The sequence below is a fragment of the Periplaneta americana genome, chromosome 7, assembly GCF_040183065.1.
Source record: "Periplaneta americana isolate PAMFEO1 chromosome 7, P.americana_PAMFEO1_priV1, whole genome shotgun sequence".
NCBI lineage: Eukaryota > Metazoa > Arthropoda > Insecta > Blattodea > Blattidae > Periplaneta > Periplaneta americana.
In genome coordinates, this window is record NC_091123.1 from 19,567,339 (window position 1) to 19,588,817 (window position 21,479).

The following is a 21,479-nucleotide window of genomic DNA, read 5'->3' on the forward strand; positions in this document are numbered from 1 at the left end:
GGGGTAGGATGGCCAGTTCCTTTCCCCCTCCATTGCATACATCATCGATTAGCTACAAGAGGGAAAACGTAAGGAAGAGCACCACTTATGAGGCAAGTAGGCCAGGAGATAATGGGGTAGGATGGCCAGTTCCTTTCACCCTCCATTGCATACATCATCGATTAGCTACAAGAGGGAAAACGTAATGAAGAGCACCACTTATGAGGCAAGTAGGCCAGGAGATAATGGGGTAGGATGGCCAGTTCCTTTCCCCCTCCATTGCATACATCATCGATTAGCTACAAGAGGGAAAACGTAAGGAAGAATACAACAAATGGAATGTAATAAAATAAAACTCATAATAAAAAAGAAAAAACAAATATGAAAATTAAATAAAATTCACAATAAAAAGAATATGATAATAAATTCATCTGGTGATCAAGAGAACAAAAAAGGGGAAAGGAAGGAAAAGAAATGTATATATTTTTTACAAAACTATCGCATTCAAAAGGCTTATAATTGAAAGGAATATTTTACTATAACATTTTATTAAATACTCTGCTGTATTGACTCAAGAGGACCTCAAGAATCGTGAATGAAAGCAATCTGCCTCAGATATCGAACCCATGACCTTTAAAAACACTAAACCCGTGGCAAAATTCTTGAGAAATACAGCATATTTTGATACGTCATCGTTTTTAACACCGGCCAGGTGTAGTGGGGTGTTCTTGCAAAGCGACGCGTTCCCGTTACCTTGGCGACTGTCGCACAGTTCCCATGTATCCGTCCAAGTGATTGATTGCTCATGTTGGTGTTGAAACAAACTTTCGCGACCTGGTTACAAGATCGTGTCCCTACGTCACTAGTACAAACCATTTGCAAGAGTCTGTTTGCTTTTGATTCCTCCAGCATTTTGTTTCCTGTCGTGTCTGCAATCTATACTCTGGGTTGTAGTTCCATATGGATTAAAGCTCTCGGTTTAAATGCCAGTACAAGACATAATGACTTGTGTTAATTAGAAATGACGAGTGTTAGGGATCATGTTTAATTTAAGAATAAAATTCATAAACATCGTAATCATTTTATATCGAACAATCATGGATATAATACAAGAAGATTCGAAAAAATCGAAAAAAAATCGAAAAATCGAAGGAGAATTGGGAGGAAAATTTAAAAGGTACGCAAAACGCGTCCTTGCAAGGGGTTGGGGGCTGTACAAAACTAAATATGTGAGCTCCAAGCCTGTTGGCCACTAGTCTCACTCCGGGTTACGCTGCTCCCCTGAAGGAGCTCTAAAAAATTTTGAAGGGGAAGCCGAAATTGGACGTAACCTCTTAGGTACCACATACGCGAGGGGGCTGAGATTGATCAATTGATCACGGAACGGGGCGAGGAGGAGTTGGCTGGTGTTTGCCGTTAGGATGGCAAGACGCCGTCATCTGTTGTTCAATGACAAAGCATGTGAAGGCCGTCGGAAGAAGCGCCGTGAAATCTAATCTGCAATTTGAGAGGTCCTTGCCCTTTAAATTTGCGACTTATTGAGTGACCTCGTATATTTAATAGACTATTAATATTATCTGAACTAGGGCATACATCGTTTATAATAAAGGTGGAATATATATGGGGGAGGGCATATAGGTCCGTGGCCCATTTCTTATAGGGCTCATCCCGACATTTGTCTTACGCCTGAGGAAAACCACGGAATACCTTAGGCGAGATGGGTTGTCTCATGTATAGGAGACTAGCCAATTTGGCTATTATGTAGGAGGTGATTGTTATCATGAGCCTTGTTGAATCGTCTCAATTTTGAGACAAGCCATTTGGCTATATGATGGCTCAATTACGAAGAGGGGGAGAGATGTAATTAGTTAATTAATTTAAGTAATTAGGAAGATTAATGGGGATATGAGTGCAGGTCCGTGGCCCATTTCTTTTAGGGCTCATCCCGACATTTGTCTTAGCGCCTTAGGAAAACCACGGAAAAACCTTAGGCAGGATGTCACAAGAAGATTTAGAGTTTTATGCCCTATAAGTGAACCAAACGCAATACCGAAGCAGGTGTGAGGCAGAGCTCAGATTTTGACCCAAGATTGTACAATAACTTCAAGCCAAGCCCGGATTTCAAATTACTTACTTACTGGCTTTTAAGGAACCCGCAGGTTCATTGCCGCCCTCACATAAGCCCGCCATCTGTCCCTATCCTGAGCAAGATTAATCCAGTCTCTATCATCATATCCCACTTCCTTCAAATCCAATTTAATATTATCTTCCCATCTACGCCTCGGCCTCCCCAAAGGTCTTTTACCCTTCGGCCTCCCAACTAACACTCTACAGTATATGCATTTCTGGATTCGCCCATACGTGCTACAGCCCATCTCAAACGTCTGGATTTAATGTTCCTAATTATGTCAGGTGAAGAATACAATGCATGCAGTTCTGTGTTGTGTAACTTTCTCTATTCTCCTGTAACTTCATCTCTTTTAGTCCCAAATATTTTCCTAAGCACCTTATTCTCAAACACCCTTAACCTACGTTCCTCTCTCAAAGTGAGAGTCCAAGTTCCACAACCATAAAGAACAACCGGCAATATAACTGTTTTATAAATTCTAACTTTCAGTTTTTTGACAGCAGACTGGATGATAAAAGCTTCTCAACCGAACAATAACAGGCATTTCCCATATTTATTCTGTGTTTAATTTCCTCCCGAGTATCATTTGTGTTTGCTACTGTTGCTCCCAGGTATTTGAATTTTTCCACCTCTTCAAAAGATACATTTTCAATTTTCATATTTCCATTTCGTACAATATTCTCGTCACGAGGCATAACCATATACTTTGTCTTTTCGGGATTTACTTCCAAACCTATCTCTTTACTTGCTTCAAGTAAAATTCCCGTGTTTTCCCTAATCGTTTGTGGATGGATTTCAAATTATTGAACAAAATATTTAAAAATAAAGTACTAGAACTAATTGAAAACGTAAAATTATATTATTAATCTATCTAGATTATTACGTTTTACTTGATTATTTTACGATGCTTTATCAACTGCTATGATCATCTAGCGTCTGAGATAAAGGTGATAATGCCAGCGAAATGAGCCTAGGGTCCAGGGTCAAAATTCGCCCAGCATTTTGAATTGTGTTCTAATAGTTATGAAACAAAAGGCATGAATTCTTTAAGATTGTTTGAACCAAAATGCAACACTGCTACAGTATTTAATTATAGTAGCAATTTAGACCCAAGAATATATAACAAATTTATATTTAAATATCCTAATCTTGTCAATTCTAATAATTCTAGTATTAAATTAAAAAGTTATGTATGGATTTTATAAATAATGAAAAATTGTGAATTTAAATTTATATATTCTTACTGCGTAGTAGACATAAGATAAATTGTATTATATGCTTCTTAATTTAAATTCAGGAATCCGCCCCTGAGCACGAGCTCTACTCTTTCAGGGGTGAGCTAAAGTTTTATCTGTTTATATCAGATTTTATGTTAATATTATTAGCAAAATAAATAGGCCTACGTAAATAAAATAAAATTTGCTCTGAAGGATTTATCTACCCTTCGGAGAAAAATTTGCAATTTTTATGGAGTTTTTAAAACGCTTTTTTTTTCTGATAATTTTACACAAAATTAAGGATGTTCATACAAAATAAAGTTCTCAAATATTGCGGAGGTGATTTTAGTGGAGCAATTTTTTAAAACGAAAACTGAAATCTGTTCTAGTCCTTGTCCCACAGTTTTTTATGCTAGAACAAAATTTCTTTCACTGTCTTACTCCTAAAAGAGCACAGAATAAACTGTGAAAACGTTTTTCCCTATGTTGTTCCATTAAGGAAAAATAACTTTTTTTATTTTCTTTTTCACAGCAACATATAACTTTAGAATGCGGTTATCCAAAAAAATTTAATTTTGAATTTTTTTTTCTGGAACTGGTTCGTCAATATCATATTTTACTCATTGAAATCAGACCATATCTTCTAACAGGACCCATGTTTTATTTTTAGGATCCAATAGCAGAACATGCTATTTCTTTCTTTGCTTGACTGTTTGTCATTCACCCATATGAAGCCAGCTATGTAGACAAATTTAACGACAAAGTCTTTACTCAGGGCGCGCCATACGAGGCTGGTCTACGCTACACCCGCGATGAGATGAGAGATTTGTTGGGACACCAGAGAGCAAATGGAGCTCCCGGAGAAAACTCCCGTGCTAGCTGGACCACGGGCTTGCAGAACACAAATTATAAATCGGAGGTACGCAGGGATCGAACCCAAATCCACAGGATTATAAGTGAGGCGCCTAGCCATTAGACCACCTTGGTGGCACTCAGAGTATACTCTCGAAAAGTTAGAGACGCTTTAAGAGAAAAAGAATTTCAAAATTGGTGTACTTTGCAACTAAAGGGTAAAGGAGTGATTTTTAACAAAGAGTTCCCCCCCAGCAAACAGCTGGATAAGAAATCACAAAAGTCTAACCCTCTCGGAATGGATAGACGCCCTTAAAATGGTAGGCTATGTCGCTCCGGTCCGAGCTGTACCGGGTAGAAGTCGGGATGGTACCCGCTGTAGGCGCTGTCTCAGCGAGATTGAAACTCTTCCCCATATCCTTGGCTTCTGCCCCTATAGTGAGGCCCTTCGCAACATCCGTCACCATGCTGTCCGTTCTATGCTGGCCGAGGCACTGAAGGAAGTAGGGTTTACAGTCCATCAAGAGGTGCAGGGACTAGCCACACAAGGAAGTGTTCGGCGAATTGATATCATTGCCATTAAGAACAACTCGGCATACATTCTCGATCCCACCATCAGATTTGAGACACATGCAGATCAACCGCATGAGGTGGACAGTGAAAAGAAACAGATCTATGAACCAACAATCCCGTTCTATAAAGATAAATATAGCCTGTCCCACATTGGTGTAATAGGTCTGATGGCGGGAGCACGAGGTACCATACCCTCCTTCTTTACCAACATATGTAAAAACCTGGGCTAACACACAGCGTTGTGAAGGAAATAGCCATTAGTGCCCTCAAAGGATCGGTTCAGATATTGAGAAATCATTTGTATGGGAGTGATAATGGAAATTTCAAGTTATATTAACCGATAGCTGTTGATTGGTTTAGATATCAATGCCAACAAATCCGTACTATTATTTTTCTCGCGGTATATGGCATTCAAATCATTCTACCCTATCTGATGATATTTTTCCCCCTTTCTTAACTGTAAATGAGCACAAACGCTACTTAGGTGTAAATTTTTCTGACATTTTGTATATTCGATTCCCTAACCGTTTAAAATGTATATCATTTACCTTTTAGGTGTATTTCCAAATTATGTAATATGATTTGTCAAATCTGGCAACCTTTTCATAAGGAAAGCTAAATTTATTATTATATTATAATATATTTTGTAGGGAAAACGTCAAAACTGAATTGTTAAGGACAAAAACAAACTTGAATGGGTGAATTCACATGAAAACAGTGGATTCCATGAATTGAGTCGCGGAACCGGGTCAGATAACTACAATTGAACTCGCTCATTATTATCGTGGTCATCACAAAGAATAGGGAATTATCAGTTATGTCCACAAAGACAGTTGTCCAATACCAAGTTGAACGTGCCGTCTGCGTTATCCAAGCCCAACAAAAATTAATTGATGAAGCACTTGGATCGTTTGCTGTAAGTCCGTTGCTGTCCGCGAAATCACGTACGCCATGTTATTTGAAGAGGACTCAGTCAACAGAATTTGTGTGCCCATAGTTACCATCAAAACAGTTGAGCGACAGAAAACGATCGGCGTGCTACTGAATAGGAAAGGAAGGCTTCCGAAATATAATACTCTTTCCAGGAATTGATCTCAATAACTTCTTCATGTGCTGAATGATTCTGATAAAACCTGGTACATCACTTAAGAACATTTTAATAGCGTACATCAGAGCTTGAATCGAAACTAGTTTTAAAAGAAATAATAATAATAATAATAATAATAATAATAATAATAATAATAATAATAATAAACATCATCATAATCATCATCATCATGTCAAGTATTAGGCCCCTCGGCCTGTTAGGTCCGTAACACACTACACCGAGAACTATGAACTATGTAATATGTATGGAGACAGCTAACAATGCTTACATCTTCACACTACAGCGAGAAAGAAGAGATATTGATTGTCACTGCTGATGTTTATCTTAAGAGCAAAATGAATGGCGATCGACAGAAGAAGGATCAATGTGTCCAACATTACCTTGAGTTGGAACGGGTGACGCCATTTAGTGTCATTAAGGAACCAAAAATGAACAAGATGAAAATTAGAATTACACGTAACTAAACTTGTCTTCATTTTGCACTTAATAATAATAATAATAATAATAATAATATTATTATTATTATTATTAAAATGTTTGCGTATATAATGAAAGAATAAGAAAATACTCTTTCAGCTTTCCCAATAACGGGACTGCCTCAATGGACAAAGCATAACACACAGAGTGAAAACAAAAACAGACCACAAAAGAGAAATGTGGGGAACGAACAAAACAGGAAAATGGAGTACAGGAAGGATAATAACATACATATAACAGGCCTAAACATAATAAACAAACGGATTCTTTTTTAGAAAACAAAGTACAGATGGTAATTTAAAATGGCAAGTGATCCTCTTACAGCAGTAAGAAAACATCACGAATGAAGTCCTGTATTGCTATTATTATATTTGCTGTTATTCTCATATTGGTTGAGTGGAAGAGAAGGACTTTTGGCCTTAAATCTACCAATAGAAATAAATACATACATATATAAATACGAAATAAGTAAATCAATAAAAACAAATAATTAAATAAATAAATAGGCCTAGTGTTCTGACCAGGGGAAGGTCTTTCACTGCAAACCTAGCTTTTTCCAATCTTTCCTATTTTCCCTTTCCTCTTTGTCTCCGCATATGATCCATATTAAATATATAAATAAATATGTAAATAAATATATAAGAAAATAAATAAATAAATACATAAATAAATAAATAAAAAACAAATGAATAAACATAAATAATAAATAAATAAGTAACTAACTAAGTAAATAAGCACATAAATAAATAAGCAGATAGATAAATAAATAAATAAATAAAGCACATAAATAAATGAGTAAATAAATAAACACGAAATAAGTAAATAAATAAAAAACAAGTAAATAAAAATAAATAATAAATAAATAAGCAAATAAGTAACTAAGTAACTAGCTAAATAAGCACATAAATAAATGAGTAAGTAGATAAATAAATAAATAAATAAATAAATAAATAAATAAATAAATAAATAAATCAATGAATCAATTAAGCACATAAATAAATGAGTAAATAAATAAATAAAAATCTCTCTTTTGCATACGACTTGAACTCTAGTCCTTGCAGTCCGTCGCTCTATCGACAGAGCTAAGTCGGTCCCATAATTAGCTGTCATATGATGCGGCATAACAATTTGTCAAAACTGGAATTGAAGCCTATCTATGGAGCCGTCCCCGCCATTGAGTGCGGCGGCAGTTGTATTGACTCCGGAGCTTGTCTTTTGATTCCCGGCGTCTAGGGTTCCCCTGAGTAATAAACCCAGTCACAATGGCGGTTCTCCGCATGCATCGGGAATTATTATTTCCGTATTAAACGCACCAAAACACGAGCGTGGGCGGGCGGATGATGGATGCGGGCTGGAACGGACTCCGCGGGTCGCTGATGAGCAGCGCGCCGCCGCAATCAATTCCGCGCAGAACAAATAAAAGGTGCAAAATAAACCGCACACACTGAATTTTAAGCCAGGATGGGCAAATGTAGTACGTGCATTTAGAAATCAACCACCATCCTCTAGTTCAAAGGTGACCATGCATAACGCTTTCGCCGGGGCAGACCCGTTCTTTCACGTTGGCACCCCCCGTCCCTTCAGTTTTCCATTTTGTCTTTTTTTCCCGTTTAGAAGTCAGAGAAGTTGCCGCAGAGTCAAGGCTAAACAACTTTTCTTCGTTATGAGTATATTGACAGAGTGACTTACGTACCTAACGCCTGAATATAGATTTACCTGCGTAACGGAGAAGTCAGAGAAGTTGCCGCAGAGTCAAGGCTAAATAAGTTTTCTTCGTTATGAGTACATTGACAGCGTCACTTACGTATCTAACGCCTGAATATAGATTTACCTGCGTAACGCAGAAGTCAGAGAAGTTGCCGCAGAGTCAAGGCTAAATAACTTTTCTTCGTTGTGAGTACATTGACAGCGTGACTTACGTACCTAACGTCTGAATATAGATTTACCTGCGTAACGGAGAAGTCAGAGAAGTTGCCGCAGAGTCAAGGCTAAACAACTTTTCTTCGTTATGAGTGCATTGACAGCATGACTTACGTACCTAACGCCTGAATATAGATTTACCTGCGTAACGGCGAAGTCAGAGAAGTTGCCGCAGAGTCGGGGCTAACTAACTTTTCTTCGTTATGAGTACGTAGAACTTTACACTCTTTGTCTTTACTCTTTCGAATTCTGCACACTTCAACACCAAATTACCTTTCGTCTCGTTTCTCTTATCTATACTCTAACCACGACGTAAATACCAGATCACTTATCTGTGGCACGCTAAGTATACCTCTTCATAGAACATCTTGTTATTCATCATCTTTTACAATATCCACCTCGCGTCAATGGAATTCCTTGTCACAAAGTATTAGGGGCTGCAAGACAATAAACACCTTTAAGAACAGCTTAAAAGATAACCTGATTAGCATTTCACTCCAATCATACTGATTTAAACTATCACTGACTACATTGTTACTTTTTTCTTTAGACATCATCCTGATTGTGCTGTATTTTAATTGTCTCGTAATAATCTCTTTCTATTACCTAATATTATTTGAAATATATTAACATTCTATGTATTTTAGTTTAATTCTGCTACACAGTTTATTTCAGTGTTTAATTAATAGTTCATAGTATTTTGTTGTTTAATTTGTAAATAACTTTTGTATACATGTAACTCTCATCTAAATCAAATTGTTGGATTCTTTGTAAGTTCATGCATATGTATATACACTTTTTGCTGGTTGAGTGGAAGAGAAGGCCTTACGGCCTTAACTCTGCCAGCTAAAATAAATCATTATTATTATTATTATTATTATTATTATTATTATTATTATTATTATTACATTGACAGCGTGACTTACGTACCTAACGCCTGAATATAGATTTACCTGCGTAACGGCGAAGTCAGAGAAGTTGCCGCAGAGTCGGGGCTAACTAACTTTTCTTCGTTGTGAGTACATTGACAGCGTCACTTACGTACCTAACGCCTGAATATAGATTTACCTCCGTAACGTAGAAGTCAGAGAAGTTGCCGCAGTCTCTCGGCTAAATAACTTTTCCTTGTTATGAGTACATTGACAGCGTGACTTACGTACCTAACGCCTGAATATAGATTTACCTGCGTAACGTAGAAGTCAGAGAAGTTGCCGCAGAGTCTCGGCCAAATAACTTTTCTTCGTTATGAGTACACTGACAGCGTGGCTTACGTACCTAACGCCTGAATATAGATTTACCTGCATAACAGAGAAGTCAGAGAAGTTGCCGCAGAGTCTCGGCTAAACAACTTTTCTTCGTTATGAGTACACTGACAGCGTGGTTTATGTACCCATATAAGAACGTCTGCGTAATGTAGAAGTGGTTTTAGGGATAATAGCTCGAGTATTGAAAATATTATTTTTATTCGACAGATATTGGAGAAAAATGGGTGTATACGGGTACAGTACATCAGTTATTCATAGATTTGAAAAAGGCATATGACTCAGTTAAGAGAGAGATATGCTGTGAGGACGGAACAGGCAGTTTGCCTATACAGTGAAGTGCAGAAGAAGAAGAAGATTAAATTTGATATTCCCAAGAAACAAGTTCGTTTAATTAAAATGTCTCAGTGAAACGTACAGCAGAGTCCGTATACCCCAGTTTCTGTCGGATGCTTTTCAGATTCACTGCGGGCTGAAGAAACGAGATGCACTGTCACCTTTACTTTTTAACTTTGCTCTAGAATATACCATTAGGAAAGTCCAGGATAACAGAGAGGGTTTGAAATTGAACGGGTTAAATCAGCTATTGGTCTATACGGATGACGTAAATATGTTAGGAGAAAATCCACAAATTTTATTAGAGGAAACACTGGAATTATACTTGAAGGAAGTAAAAAGATAGGTTTGGAAGTAAATTTCGAAAAAACAAAGTATATAATTATGTCTCGTGACCACAACATAATACGAAATGGAATAATAGAAATTGGAAATTTATCGCTTGAAGAGGTGGAAAAATTTAAATATCTTGGAGCAACAGTAACATATATAAATGACACACGGAGGAAATTAAACGCAGAATAAATACGGAAAATGCATATTATTATTCGGTTGAGAAGTTTTGTCATTCAGTCTGCTTTCAAAAAATCTGAAAGTTAGAATTTATAAAAGTTATATTACCGGTTTTGTATGGTTGCGAAACTTGGATTTTCACTTTGAGAGAGGAACAGAGTTTAAGGGTGTTTGAGAATAAGGTTCATAGGAAAATATTTGGGGCTAAGAGGGATGGCGTTACACGAGAATGGAGAAAGTTTCACAATGTAGAACTGCATGCATTGTATTCTTCACCTGACATAATTAGGAACATTAAATCCAGACGTTTGAGATGGGCAGGGCATTTAACAAGTATGAGGGAATCCAGAAATGCATATAAAATGTTAGTTGGGAGACCGGAGGGAAAAATACCTTTCAGGAGGCGGAGACGTAGATGGGAAGATAATATTAAAATGAATTTGAGGGAGGTGGGATATGATGATAGGGACTGAATTAATCTTGCACAGAATAGGGATCGGTGACGAGCTTATGTGAGGGCGGCAACGAACCTCCGGGTTCCTTAAAAGCCATTTGTAAGTAAGTAAATGAGTACTGTATTTTACTTACTTACTTGCAAATGGCTTTTAAGGAACCCGAAGGTTCATTGCCGCCCTCACATAAGCCCGCTAGCGGTCCCTATCCTGTGCAAGATTAATCCAGTCTCTATCATCATACCCCACCTCCCTCAAATCCATTTTAATATTATCCTCCCATCTACGTCTCGGCCTCCCTAAAGGTCTTTTTCCCTCCGGTCTCCCAACTAACACTCTATATGCATTTCTGGATTCGCCCATACGTGCTACATGCCCTGCCCATCTCAAACGTCTGGATTTAATGTTCCTAATTATGTCAGGTGAAGAATACAATGCGTGCAGTTCTGTGTTGTGTAACTTTCTCCATTCTCCTGTAACTTCATCCCGCTTATCCCCAAATATTTTCCTAAGCACCTTATTCTCAAACACCCTGAACCTATGTTCCTCTCTCAGAGTGAGAGTCCAAGTTCCACAACCATACAGAAGAACCGGTAATATAACTGTTTTATAAATTCTAACTTTCAGATTTTTGGACAGCAGGCTGGAGGATAAGAGCTTCTCAACCGAATAATAACACGCATTTCCCATATTTATTCTGCGTTTAATTTCCTCCCGAGTGTCATTTATATTTGTTACTGTTGCTCCAAGATATTTGAATTTTTCCACCCCTTCGAAGGATAAATCTCCAATTTTTATATTTCCATTTCGTACAATATTCTGGTCACGAGACATAATCATATACTTTGTCTTTTCGGGATTTACTTTACTGTATTTTACTATTTTAAATGCTCTTAGAGAAGTTTTACGCATTCATTGGTGTTCCTTAAATCCCCTGTTTTAATGAGGTCTAGAATATTGCCTTTTGCAGAGTAACCACACAATTCCCATTTCTATACGATTTAGGCTACCTGATATTGTTATGAACGTAGTAAGTACAGCGAGGAGGCCTATACGATAGACGTTAAAGCTTGCTATCTGCGTGGTTATAACAACGAATACCTATTCAAAAGTATATGGAGAACTCTACAACATTTGAAAACAAAATACGCAGTGAAAAAAATAAACTTTCCCGTAATAGCGCTGCATCCAGAATCGTCTGTACTTGCAGCATCAAAGTATAACCGTTTTTATTTCCGTGTCACGTTCTAATAGCAGAACCACGTTCCAGTGCTATTGTATGCAGTGTGATTGCAGGCGGTGAATAGATGTAATAATGCTTTACATAGCGCACTCTGACCTCGTAAAAAGTGCTGAGGGGCGAACTATTAAAAATCACAGCAGTCATTTCACTAGCGTCGCCATAAAATTACTTCCGTTTGTAATTGTGTGACGACACCAGAATATAAAACTACTGTACAACTACTGTTTTAAAAGCGTGGCTGGCATAGTTAAAATACCTGCAGCGGAACGTAATAAAGATGGCAGACGCCATATCGGTTACGTGAATTTCGCATAAAAATTGTAAATGAACAGAAAGCGAGGTAATTTTCTGGAGCAGTCAAATACGTGAACAGTTGATCTTTTTTCGTAGTCACAGACAGAACCGTTCACTAAGAGATCTGACCTACCATTGAAGCTTCGCCCAATTGTCTTTCTTATAAGTTCTAAGCTAATAACGTCTTATCATCATCATCATCATCATTATCATCATCATCACCATCACCATCGTCCACATCTGTGGAGTAACGGTCAGCGCGTCTGGCCGCGAAACCAGGTGGCCCGGGTTCGATTCCCGGTCGGGGAAAGTTACCTGGTTGAGGTTTTTTCCGGGGTTTTCCCTCAACCCAATATGAGCAAATGCTGGGTAACTTTCGGTGCTGGACCCCGGATTCATTTCACCGGCATTATCACCTTCATCTCATTCAGACGCTAAATAACCGAAGATGTTCATAAAGCGTCGTAAAAAAAATTACCTACTCATCACCATCATCATCATCATCATCATCATCATCAAATTATATCATCTATGTTTATTGGTAGAGTTCTGATTATCTGGTAACAACGATAAACGCGAAGACATTTCAAATGTAAGTTTTAGCGGTATTTCGCCTTTTAGATACATACATCTTGTGTCATAATTAGAGATGACAGATTTTAGCAACTTAAATAAAATATATAGAACTTTGTAAATCAAATGGAAATCTAATCTTTCAGGTAAAGCTTCCTGTAAACAGATTTGAATAATTTCAAGGGTAGCTCAGTTGACAGAGCGCTGGTACGTTCAAACAGAGGTCCCGGGATCGATACCCGGCCCCGGAACAATTTTTCCCTTGAAATTATTCAAATCTGCTTTACAGGGAACTTTACCTGAAAGATTAGATTTGCATAATATATACGTCACTGTGTACGTTAACAGAAAACCACAATTTCAAGTCACACAGAGCTTGTGTGCACTCGATGTGGGTCTCTGGCGTTTCGTCAGCCCACGCGAGTTGTGTGGATATAAAGGGAATAGTTGAGACGGTGTCGGGTGGAGTTCCCGGGTAGCTCAGTGGTGGAGCCCTGGTACGTTCAACCAGAGGTCCCGGGATCGATACCCGGCCCCGGAACAATTTTTCCCTTGAAATTATTCATACCTGAAAGATTAGATTTGCATAATATATACGTCACTGTGTACGTTAACAGAAAACCACAATTTCAAGTCATACAGAGCTTGTGTGCACTCGATGTGGGTCTCTGGCGTTTCGTCAGCCCACGCGAGTTGTGTGGATATAAAGGGAAAAGTTGAGACGGTGTCGGGTGGAGTTCCCAGGTAGCTCAGTTGGGAGAGCGCTGGTACATTCAACCAGAGGTCCCGGGATCGATACCCGGCCCCGGAACAATTTTTCCCTTGAAATTATTTGTAAATCAAACTTAAGCATTTTATAGGAATTGTAATGTTGAAATTTAATATTTTGTAGCGTTAAAGGATGGAACATTCTTTGTGGAAAATCTGAAGGTAGAAATTAAAATATGTCGTCATTGTGTTAACAGGTACATTTTCTAGATTTTTCCAGTTAAAATTCTTGAGAATAATAAATAAATAAATAAATAGATGGATGGATGGATGGATGGATGGATGGATGGATGGATTGATGGATGGATAGATGGATGGATGGATGAATCAATGAATGAATGAATGAATGAATAAATAAATAAATAAAGGAACACAACATAAAATTTCGAACATTGAAAAGTACCAAAAGATAAAAATAAGCTGTATGGGGCAGAAACATGGAAATTACAGCGACGTGAAGAGAAGTGAATAGAATCACTTGAAATGTGGATAGGGTGAATAATGGAGCATGTGAAATGGACAGACAATAAGAAACGAAGCTGTGTTAGAATGAATAATGTTGAAACTGGTCAGGAAGAGAAAAAGGAATTAGTTGGGTCACAGGCTGAGAAGAAACTCCCTACTAAAGGATGCACTGGAAGGAATGGTGAACGGGAGAAGAGTTCGGGGCATAAGATGATATCAAATAATAGACGACATTAAGATAATCGTGTATGGATCATATGTGAAGACTAAGAGGAAGGTAAAAAATAGAAAATACTGGAGAATGATGGGTTTGCAGTGAAATACCTCCCCTTGGGCAGAACACTATGAATGAATGAATGCTCTTAAATATAAAATTACTTATTTATTTTGGCACATTTCGTATTTATCGTGACTGCAAAAATCTACCATCTCTAATCACAATTGACATCAAGTCGCAAAATATCGCAAAATTTCTTGCTTTGAGCAAAATATGTTGGTTACCGCGAAATAAGACCACTTTATCACGAAAATTACGAAATAGTCCTATATCCCAAAAAAATGCGATTCAGTGCGGTTGTAGTCTTCATTTTTCTATTTTTTATCCCTTCCCTAGAAGCTTTATTTAAAACTTCCATTCAGAAATGATTGCTTGTCACGGGCTACTATGATAGTCAATTTTTTGTTGCTTGATAGCGTTCATATCTATTGGTTTCTCTGTGTTTGACATTCTCATTTCACAACCTGCACACACCAAACTACGTACTTACAGACTGTCGCACAACCCTTCATGTAGTCGTTGAAATTATTCTAGGTGTTTTCAGGTGATGTTGAAAACGTTATATGATGATTGCTGTGTGTGTAAAAATTTAAGCAAAAAGGTATCATAAATAAAATGTATAAAGTATTATTTGAATAAGTTTAATGGGGAGAAAACTGATGTTCTTAAAACTTACATGAGATGAAAGCTGCTTTTCTTTCAGTTTATAATTATCTGGCGTTGTGTAGGGTTTTGGATTTTTTATTTTCTTGGGTTATTTTACGACGCTGTATCAACATCTAGGTTATTTAGCATCTGAATGATATGAAGATGATAATGCTGGTGAAATGAGTCCGGGGTGCAGCACCGAAAGTTACCCAGCATTTGCTCGTATTGGTTGAGGGAAAACCCCGGAAAAAACCTCAACCAGGTAACTTGCCCCGACCGGGATTCGAACCCGGACCACCTGGTTTCGCAGCCAGACGCGCTGACCGTTACTCCACAGGTGTGGACAGGGTTTTGGATGCAGTACAGCATTCTACGTAAGCTCCTTTTCACTCCTTAATAGGATTGACATAACACGACAGGATATGAAAAGTCAACATGAATCGAATTTGGTGTTGTTGGGCTTCGAGAAGAATAAGACCAAAGTGTCTGAATATTTGTAAATTTCTGAACTAGTTTAACAGTGCGACGAATAGAAGTTTACAGCTACAATAGTTCATTTTAAGAGGAATGCTGAGCCCAGCGCCTGCGCGGCGCACATTCACTGTCTGACAATAGAGTCACTGACCGCGTGCTGTGTGCCGTTGCTGCCGCTGGATTTGAAATACGAAATATTGCGTACCAATTACTTCAGATACTGCTGAAAATGACCTGCAGTGTACACTCTTAGACAAAAAAATGACCGGGCTCCAGATTCTACGTCCGATTCGGAAGACTTCGGGTGCATTCGTCAGAGCATGATACACACGCAGACGAATTTCTTCTGTCGTAAATGTTTCCAACACTCCACTGCCACCAGTATATGATGATTATATAACATGCTTCTTAAAGAGTCATCGTCTCTCTCGCACAGCGTAGTCGGTAGCATCGTGGTCTTGTATTCGAAAGGTTTCGAGTTCGAATCTCAGTCTATACTTTGTTTTTTCATTCTCATTTTTTACTTCTTGTATACTGATAATAACCAGTATTGTGAAATATTTAACATAAAGTTAATATTTACAAAGGGCAAGTTAGATACATAATAGCAATCCTTTCCCTTGTATCTTGTATTTAAAGAGACTAAACGAAATCTTCTCGGATAGAAATAAACAAAAATAAACTTTAAGTAAAAGAAATCCTTCTCGGATAGGAATAAACAAACATCATCCTTTTCCTTGTATTAAACAAAATAAAGAAATACACCTCGGAGACCAATAAACAAAAATCAAAATAGACAAAAAAAATTCAATACCGGGTATGTAATCCCTCCGCATCTATAACCGCCTGCATCCTACGGGGTACACGACATTGAATCGCCTATACAAGAAGCTAGACTGTTACCATGGAGCTATTACAAAGCAGATATGTAACGGTACTATTTACGAGTATAGCCAATATCTGGAACGCATTGGTTTTGTCTTTAACATTATTCATCTCGTTTTTGCAATTCTATTAACATTATGATGATTATTATTATTATTATTATTATTATTATTATTATTATTATTATTATTATTATTGTTTTGTTTGTAATACTATGAATATTATTATTGTTATTATTCTGGTTGTTGCATTATTATTATTATTACTATTATTATTATTATACTACTACTACTAATACTAATTTCAGTAACTGAACAATACTCCTTATGGAGAAGGGAGAAGATCCAAGAACAGAGCATCTATTTTAATTCAAGGGTAATTAGGAAGAAGTCTCCGATATTACTGAATGTTTTTGTTTAATTTTTCAACTAATCCAAACTCCTGTGCACGTTAATAAATGTATCATGTGTTTCTAGCTAGAGAAAAAATAAAACGAAACAAATATATTATATACTTATACGAAGGCGGATACGAACCTGGGTTTTCTGAGTTTTCTGCGTGTGAAGTCAGAGTTTTACTACGGAGCTATGACACATACACAATCCAAACCGTTATTTACCGACATACAGTACGAGTATGTTATTGGATCTCGCTGGTTTCGTCCTTACTACCAGATTTTAGTCTTGTGTATCAGGCGCACAGCCGAACGGAACTTAGACAAATTTACGCTTCAAGAGTCCGGTCATTTTTTTTTGTCTAAGAGTGTACATGTATTTTGTGAGAAAATAACGTATACTATTGAAGAACGATTTTTTTCTAGTGGAATGTTACGTAAAGGAAAACAAATTGGTTTCTTGAAAATGTTCACAACGGACGCCTTGATCCATAGCTAATGTTTATGACTGATGAGGTATGTTTTTATCTCAATGGTCATATCAGTTCTCGATATGTGCGATATCGGAATGATGACAATCCGCATATTGTACAGCAAGTCCCGTTGCAAAGTGATAATGTAGGAGTTTGGTGTGCGGTTAATAAATAATCTGGCCAATATTTATTTTTATAACACAACTGTGAATACAATACTGCCTCCATTTTTCAGTCAACTTACAGATGAAAAAAAAATACGATTATCTTCAACAGGGCAATGCTACCCCACATACTATCGAACGTTCAATGAACAACATAAAGGGTAACAAGCAGAGGTTTGTGGCCCCCTAGATTCCTCGATCTCAGTTACTGTGATTTTTATCTTTGGGGAAACTTGAAGGGTAAAGTGTAGGCCCAAAGGGGAACAGAGAGGTAGAAATTAAACTGAGTGGTAGTAGTAGTTTTTATTGGGTTATTTTACGACGCTGTATCAACATCTAGGTTATTTAGGGTCTGAATGATATGAAGGTGATAATACCGGTGAAATGAGTCCGGGGTCCAGCACCGAAAGTTACCCAGCATTTGCTCGTATTGAGAGAAAACCCCGGAAAAAACCTCAACCAGGTAACTTGCCCCGACCGGGATTCGAACCCGGGCCACCTGGTTTCGCAGCCAGACGCGCTGACCGTTACTCCACAGGTGTCGACAGTAGTAGTAGTAGTAGTAGTAGTAGTAGTAGTAGTAGTAGTAGTAGTAGTAGTTTTATTTTGCCTGGCAGAGTTAAGGCCATAAGGCCTTCTCTTCCACTGAACCAGGTTTCAATAATATACATGAAATACAAAATTATGTGATTACAAAACGACACAAAAAAGATAGTCTACCTTAAAATTTACATAAAATATAGTAGAAAATTACAAATAGTCAAGATCAGTTACATAATATAAGGAGAATATAAAATAAAGTAGAATAGTACATTATGCAACGAGCCTATAATGTAGTAATTATGACGCTAATATGTTTGTTTATGAAACGAGCGCAAGCGAGTTTCATAATTTTCATACGTGCGTCTTAATTACCATCATAGGCAAGTTTCATACGACTTTTTATGCTCGACCATATTTCTAACTTGAAATTATTCATAAGTATTCATGTTATGGTTATCTAAGTGAAGAGCGGAACTGACTTTCTAAATTGTGAGATGTGCGCAGACGCGAAAGTATTGATTTTTTCCGAGGAACGAATGTCATTGACGTTGATATAATATAGAGAATAACATGAGCATTAATCTTGATATAACATGGAAATTGATTTAGAATTGAAAAACGAGATGACAAATTGAATTTATTTGAATATTATTTACAATTAACGCTAATTATTATATTAACAGGACATAACCTTCTGCGACAGTATTGGATTGCCAGCCTCCGTGACGTTTCGCTAGTTGTCTTTCGATTGCTATCCGAGAATAATCGATACTTGCGGTTTTATAATGCTACAATGCTGATTTCTCATTGGCTGAACAACTGAACTATAATGAATATGTGTACTTTAATGAGGTGCATTAAAGAGCTACTACCAGGTGTATAATTACTACATTTCGGCATGGTCGAGCTATATAGTAATATAAGTTACAAGAGCGGTATGTTGACGTTTTCATGTTCGAGGAAAAGATTGAAAAAGCGAAACGTAGTTGAGCTTTTTTAATTTCCGAGAACATGAAAACAAACATACCGCTCGTGTATCGTACATTATTTTGTGCGAAGATCGTTTATTACATACCTGAAAGACGAATTTCTAATCAGTTGCAATGAAATCTCCATCTTGGTTTCTGTTTAATGACGGCAACTTCGGAAAACCAAAATATCTTTCTTCAACATTGTTGCTATAAAATGTTTTCTGTGTTTACTATACTCCAGCAGGCCGTGATATACATCTGTCTTTTTTCCCCCAGTCTATAAATGCGAACTTAAAACAAACGGTAAGGTTATGTAATGATTTATTTTTCATTTTAATATTTTAACAATATTATTTATATAACATATTGCAGTAATAACATCGGCATCTGGAATCTTGTTGATTTTTTCACGGCTTCCTTAATGTTACTTGTATCAGGAATGCAATAAGTTTCGTGGAGTAGTAGACTTTACTTATTTTTTGCAAATATTTAAAAACAATAATTAACATTGCAATTTAGGTGAAATTGCTGTGGTAAGTTTCCAATTTATAATTATTACTATGTTAAACGTCTTTAAAAATAATATGTTAAAAGCCTAAAGTAGTAAAATGAATGTCGCGCTTAAGCGGTAAGAAGAGGGGAAATTGTTATGTGTGTTACGTTGGGAATACTGAATGTGGTATTTCACACTTACCGCGTATTGGTTCTGTGCGGAAAACAAGCAAATACGCACGATCTCGCACAAAATTACATATATTCAAAATAAGTTACCTAACATAAGGGGAGGATTCAATCCGGCATCTGAACTAGAATCCGGTGTGGCTTAGCGGATAAAGCGTCAGCGCATAGAGCTGAAAATCCGGGTTCGAGTCCCAGTGCGGGAGAGAATTTTTCTCCGTTCATACTAAAACTTGTTAGCTCGTCCCTCACCAACCAATGGGGTGTGGCCCGCAGCTCGCTGGGCGATACAGACTGCGTCATGCGCATGCGTATTCGGCAGAAGGTAGCCGCTTCCTTATAATAGCGTGTTAAGCACGTGAGCTGGGCCTTACCTTGGATACGAGCGACTGGCGACCGCCACGCGGGCCGTCCACGAGGAAGAGGGAGGCGCCGTCGGCGTCCAGCAGCACGGCCAGGTTGTCGACGGTCTTGTGGGACAGCGACTTGAGGTCCAGGTCCGTGGCCACGTCGCGCACGATGCCCAGGAAGAAGTCGCGCTCGCCCTGGGCGCGCAGCAGCTCGCGCTTGGCGCTGCGGTTGGGCGCGGGCGCGCATTGAGGCAGGCGGATCTTGGACTCTATGAGCAGCGACAGCATGTTGATGGAGTTGGGCGGCAGCGACGTGTACCTGCAACACGGCAGTGGACAACCGTGACTTAGCAAGCTGGTGACTGTATGGAGAGACACTGAAATGATGATGCAGAGAGCAGCAAACGTCCTGCTCCTAAATCCGTGGTTTACAAGAGCCACTGGTAGGGCACAACGTACGTGAAATTCTGTTGACGCTTTCGGTATATAACGTCGACTGGTTTTTGTAACACTATGTATGTATGTATGTATGTATGTATGTATGTATGTATGTATGTATGTATGTATGTATGTGTGCAGAACACAATGTATGTATGTATGTATGTATGTATGTATGTATGTATGTATGTATGTATGTGTGCAGAACACAATGTATGTATGTATGTATGTATGTATGTATGTATGTATGTATGTATGTATGTATGTATGTATGTATGTATGTACTGTATGCATGTATGTATGAAATATGTATGTACTGTATGTATGTATGCATGCAGAACACTATGTATGTATGTATGTATGTATGTATGTATGTATGTATGTATGTATGTATGTATGTATGTATGTATGTATGTATGTATGTGTGCAGAACACAATGTATGTATGTATGTATGTATGTACTGTATGCATGTATGTATGAAATATGTATGTACTGTATGTATGTATGCATGCAGAACACTATGTATGTATGTATGTATGTATGTATGTATGTATGTATGTATGTATGTATGTATGTGTGCAGAACACAATGTATGTATGTATGTATGTATGTATGTATGTATGTATGTATGTATGTATGTATGTATGTATGTATGTATGTATGTATGCATGCATGTATGTATGTATGTATGCATGCATGCATGTATGCAGAACACTATGTATGTATGTATGTAGAACACTATGTATGTATGTATGTATGATGTATGTACTGTATGTATGCAGAACACTATGTATGTATGTATGCAGAACACTATGTATGCATGTATGTATGTATGATGTATGTACTGTATGTATGTATGTATGCAGAACACTATGTATGTATGATGTATGTACTGTATGTATGTATGTATGCAGAATACTATGTATGTATGTAGAACACTATGTATGTATGTATGTATGTATGTATGTATGCATGCATGTATGTACTGTATGTATGTATGTATGCAGAACACTATGTATGTAT

The 21,479-nt window shown here is 37.6% G+C and overlaps 1 protein-coding gene across 1 annotated transcript in view; it reads right to left on the reverse strand.

Annotated features, from left to right (window-relative positions):
* LOC138702947 (dual 3',5'-cyclic-AMP and -GMP phosphodiesterase 11A-like) overlaps window positions 1-21,479 on the reverse strand; it is a 434,576-nt gene that overhangs the window by 139,686 nt on the left and 273,411 nt on the right. The window contains exon 4 of the mRNA XM_069830369.1: window positions 20,042-20,336. Coding sequence (XP_069686470.1) covers window positions 20,042-20,336 — 295 coding nt within the window. The remainder of the gene's footprint in view (window positions 1-20,041; window positions 20,337-21,479) is intronic.